Raw genomic sequence first — 5,119 nt, forward strand, 5'->3', positions numbered from 1 at the left:
TTGTTCATCCTTGAATGTTGATATCTCTCAGATATTAACATTCTAGGTGAACTCCCATTTATGAGACTACCTTGTTTGGTTATTGGTCCCAGTTTCCGGGTGGTGCCCCATATTCATTAATTCATATTAATAATTCTATTAATTGTTATAATTAGTTAATTATCTTTGATAATTGATAATTATTGCAAATAATCAACTGTGTTCCTCACAGATCCAACAGTTGGTGCCCGAATTATTGATTAAGGTTAACAATATCTTATTTTCATAGCCAAACGCACTACTGCCCGTCCCAACACTCTTGTGATTTATTTGCAGTTTTACATTTTACTTTCAAACATCTGATGCATGCAGGGCTGAGAGGTCAGTCTCACAACATCCTCCTAGAGATGAACTGCAGGTTAATGAGCTCATAACAGGAAGGGAACAAGAACTGAAACACACTGCTTGAGCTGTTTCTCACAGTATCAGCAAAAGGGCAGCCATACCAGTGATGAAAAATGGAGATAATATAGAAACTGTGTGGTGTGCATGACAGAGAAAATTGCATTATTACAGCCACAGACAATATTAAAAGGTGTGATCTGAGCAATATGAAGTCTGCTACAGAGTCTCAGAGGCTGTGAGTTGTGGTTGGAGGAGGAACTCCATCATTTAGAGAAGTGAGTTAGTTTGTCAGTGAAGGAGGAAGAGAAGCAGCATTAAACCATCAGAGCTTCAACATGAAAGTCCGACACAGTCTGATCTGCTTCTTCCTCCTCAGTGAGTTCACTCGTTCTGTATTTCCCTCTTTCTTTAACACATCAGTTTATTTCTTTATTTACAGTCAGTCTGAACTTTTTTCACTATTATCTGTCAGTGGTTTCTGTGGTTAACATGGTGATCAGTCACTTTAATATGAAATGACGACTTCTTCAGTTACTTCCAGCTGACTTCACCTGGTAAAACCAAGGAACAACTAACCATAAATCATAATGTTAAGTTTTGTTATCATTGGCCAGTTGACAGTTTGTAAGTCACGTTTGTTTCTGTCTCATTTTAAGAATTTGCCCAAAAAAAGATTCTCAAACTATCTTTCAAAAAGAAGAAGAAACCTGAGCGTCACAACCACAGTAAATCCACCGTCATGCTGAAACCAACAAAGTGTGAAAACAACAAAGTGTGAAAACAACAAAGTGTGAAAACAACGTATTTCTGAGCGTCTGGTTCCTGAATCATCAGTTAACCCTGTTAGACCAGAAACAGCTTTATAAACTTTATAAACCTAAAAATCATTTTTCAAACTACAATATTTTAGAAACTTTTTAATATCTTTCTCATTTCACCTGCCGTCACAGAATATTTGAGATAATATTTGTTTTACCTGATTTCAGCAAAGCAGTTTAAAGATCAAAGTGTGATTTTAATGCCTGTTTCAGTGAGGAGAGATTAGGAGCTGATCACTAACTACAGCTGCACATAGAAAAGCAACTGCAGCAACTGGAACAGCTGAGAGTCTCACAAATACAGTAAACGCTGTATAAGTTTAACTGACTGTAGATCAGTTCAGTCAGCTGTCTGTTCTGTTCAATAGGAACAAACAGTGAAGACATGAACATGTTGAAATCTACAGACACACATGAGCTGCTGGTCTGTGGCTGAAGTCTGGACTTCAGAAATAATCTCATTCTTTGCACCAGAGTCTGTGTGAAGGTTTTCAGTTGGTTTCATTCTTGTTGACACGTTTATTTCTACAGCAACTCAAAGTTCTTTATAATAAAACATAAAAGACAAAATGTAAAGGAAACATTGTCAAAAGGCACATTTATGGAGTTAAATAAATGTATAAATAAGAATAATACTATTAATAAATAAATGTTTAGTGTGAGATGATTAAAAAACTAAATTGAATTGAATCAAAGGCAACAAACAGAAAAGTCTTCAGTCTTGATGTAAAAGAACTGAGATCTGCAGCAGAACTTGAGTTCAGATATGTGGAGCATAAAACCTGAAGCTGCTTCTCCAGGTTTAGTTTGGACTCTGAGGACAGAAAGCAGACCTGATCCAGACCACCTGAGAGTCTGGATGCTTCATAACGCAGCAGCAGATCACAGATGTATTTTAATGAGTTCATTACAGCATATATATTAAGAAACTTTATTGATCCTGACGGAAACATCTACATTTGCAAAGTAGTTTTATTTCTTCTTTTGGGAGCATCAAAGTGAAACTGAGTCAAATCAAGTTATGAGCAGAATGTGAGACTGGTTGAACTGGGCAGCTCCCAGTGTGACTCTGTGGTTCTGTAAACATGTGAAGCAGGAAATATTGTGATCAGACTGCAGCATCTTACAGGAAATACAGACAGTAACTGTTGATTGTTCTTCTTTCCAACAGGCCTCATCAATGCAGAAATCCCTGTTCATGAAGGAACTGAAGGAGGAATCATCACAGTCACCTGCGACTTCAACTTCTCTGGAAAGAAAAAGTTCTTCTGTAAAGAAAAATGTGAAGAAGGAAACGTTCTCATTGACACAACTGATGTCAGAGCTCAGAATGGCAGATACAGCCTTGAATATAAGGAAGGATTTTATCCAGTATATTCTACAATTCTGTATGTGAGCATCTCACAGCTGACCAAGTCTGACTCAGGACGGTACAGATGTGGTTTGGAAAGAACTGTGTTACCTGATGGATTTTCAGAGTTTGAGATCAGAGTCTCAGATGGTGAGTTTCTAATTTATGAAAATATTCTTACTGAAGAAAACTGTTACTGTTTACTGACCACTGATGATGTTTCACATAACCTCAATATGCAGTATTTGGTCTAAAACATGATATTTTCATCACTTTGTACGTTGATAACTGCTCCTTTAAAACCTGATAAACTCAGTGACTCAAGCAAAGATGCACTACAGTGTAAAACAGTATTCATGAACCAATCACCTTGTTTACTTCTGCATTCTTATCTGCATTATTATTATTATGATTAAAATGTTTTGTTTTAGTTTTCTCGAACAAGATTTCTGTGTATCAGTATCTGATGTTTTATTGTTCACAGCTCCGACCACTTCAGTCCCATCAGCCTCCGCTCCACCAGGAAGCTTCACACCTTCATCATCCTCCCCTGAAACCACAGAGCAGTCTGACCAGCAGCAGACTGACAGACCAACAGCACCACCTGCAGCACCTGCACCACCTTCACCACCTGCACGTTCAGGTACATTTACATGTTCAAAGGTTATTTCTATTTCTAATGGTGACTCTCAGTCACAGCTGAGTGAGAACTTGGAGTTCATACAAAGCTAAAAGCCTCGCTGGATGATGATCATTTGTATCATCTTTTCAGTTTTCCAGAAAGACAGAAGAAATAAACCCTTTAAGAACAAGAACTTTGAAGGGTGAAATCTGATCAAACAGAAGCCAGAAGTGAGCAGGACGTGAGTTTTCTATATGAAGAGTGTAGGAGACCATTGAACTACAGGATTTGATGCAAGATGAAAGAGTAAAATATGAAACCCGTGTAGATTGTTATATAATGATAATCATGTATTCATATATATGTATAAAGTTAGAAATAATATTAATACTGGCTCACATCAGATCCAGAAACAGTGAAGTTATGATGATATGTATATATATATGCGCTGTATACTGTATGCAGTGCATTAATGCATAGGTAACATATTATTTGGTTATTTGATTATAATGATTTGCATATTTGACTGGTAACTGTACAGTTATCCAGGAGTTACAACTATTTTGACAGCATTTCATGAGTCGTTTGGGCTCCACATATATAACTACTGCTCAGAATGACACTACGTCATTTTGCAACCCAGAAATTATGTTTATATGGGACTAAGCTGTTTCCCAGTGACGCTGTGTTATCGAATGTAATCTAATGTTTCTAACAAAATGTATCTGCTGTGTCAGTTTAGTCGTATATGAACGTAATTTCTAGGAGACAGAGTTGCATATTGAACCCAGAAACGTTCATGTGAAACAAACTTATTCTACCACTCAACCTGTCACAGGTGTGCTGCTGTATGTGCGCGTGGTTCTGACCATCATGGTTGTCCTGGTTTCACTGGGTTTGCTGATATTCTGCATGAGGAGGACCAATAATAATAAAGGTAAGACAACAGGAAACACATGACACCGTTTACAGTCACACTGTAGTCTTTAAACAAGTCGATGGTTTCTTCTTGTGAGGAAAACATAATTTTAGCTGATTTTAGTAAGACCATGGATCATGCTGTCTAACAGAAAAAGCAAACAACAAAGAAAATTTAAAACAACCAACATGATGCTTAAGAAGACTTTAAACAACCAACATGATGCTTAAAAAGACTTTAAAACAACCAACATGATGCTTAAAAAGACTTTAAACAACCAGAGGTTCCATCTCTGTCAAATGAATCTAACGGCTGCTGCAGCAGTTCTGAGGAACTTGTTTTCTCTGTTTGCATCGTGTCACGGAGCTGGAATAAGTGTTTTCCTCTTTATTTCCTGAACGTTAGCTTTAGTTATGGCAAATATTCCAAAGGCAAGCTCCTCTAACTCAGCTATTCCCAAAACTTTAGCCTTTGTTCCACAGACGTTTACAGGAAATGAAACCTGTTGTGGTGTCAGGACCTCGGTGGTGAGATTACAGCTGGTGGTGTATGAGGCAGAGATCACGACCTCTGTCTCTGTTCATATATGGTCTCTGGTGCTGGATGTGAATGTCGTGCAGAGACTCCTGCTGTGACTGCTTTTTAGTCTGGTGCAGAGTAATAAATCATCTGAACAGCTTTGAACATCAGTTTTGGCTTCTGCTGACAGTTTTGGACTAAAACTAGAAATGAAACTACATGTTTAGTTCTTCTCTCTCTGACTGAGACAGATGTTTGTTCTTTCAGATGCTTCTGCAGATACAGAGTTGACGTCTGCCACAGAGGTGAGTTTGAGGTCAATTTGTGAAATCTGATATTAATGCAAACCAATCGCCTCCTCTCCTCCTGCAGGCCAACCGAGTGTACGAGGAGATCAGAGAGGACAGACGGAGCAGATCTCCTCCTGAAGCGTCTTCAGCTAACATCTACGCCAACTTCACCAAACCAACTGAAACCACCAGCGACCATAGCTTGACCACTGCAGC

The 5,119-nt window shown here is 38.2% G+C and overlaps 1 protein-coding gene across 1 annotated transcript; it reads left to right on the forward strand.

Moving 5' to 3' along the window:
• Window positions 1-718: 718 nt before the first annotated feature.
• LOC121895757 lies at window positions 719-4,135 on the forward strand. The gene is made up of 4 exons (XM_042409181.1): window positions 719-759; window positions 2,374-2,703; window positions 3,038-3,196; window positions 4,014-4,135. Exons 1-4 carry the CDS (start codon window positions 720-722, stop codon window positions 4,133-4,135), a joined length of 651 nt encoding a protein of 216 aa, XP_042265115.1. The 5' UTR covers window position 719.
• Window positions 4,136-5,119: the final 984 nt, after the last annotated feature.

This window comes from Thunnus maccoyii, chromosome 4 (assembly GCF_910596095.1).
Source record: "Thunnus maccoyii chromosome 4, fThuMac1.1, whole genome shotgun sequence".
Lineage (NCBI taxonomy): Eukaryota > Metazoa > Chordata > Actinopteri > Scombriformes > Scombridae > Thunnus > Thunnus maccoyii.

What these genes read in the sequence shown, in the direction of transcription:
- LOC121895757 (XM_042409181.1), top strand. Translation starts at nt 720, where the DNA reads ATGAAAGTCCGACACAGTCTGATCTGCTTCTTCCTCCTCA. An exon ending in GATCTGCTTCTTCCTCCTCA is followed by an intron (nt 760 to 2,373) that starts GTGAGTTCACTC and finishes TCTTTCCAACAG; the next exon opens with GCCTCATCAATGCAGAAATC. An exon ending in TTCACCACCTGCACGTTCAG is followed by an intron (nt 3,197 to 4,013) that starts GTACATTTACAT and finishes AACCTGTCACAG; the next exon opens with GTGTGCTGCTGTATGTGCGC.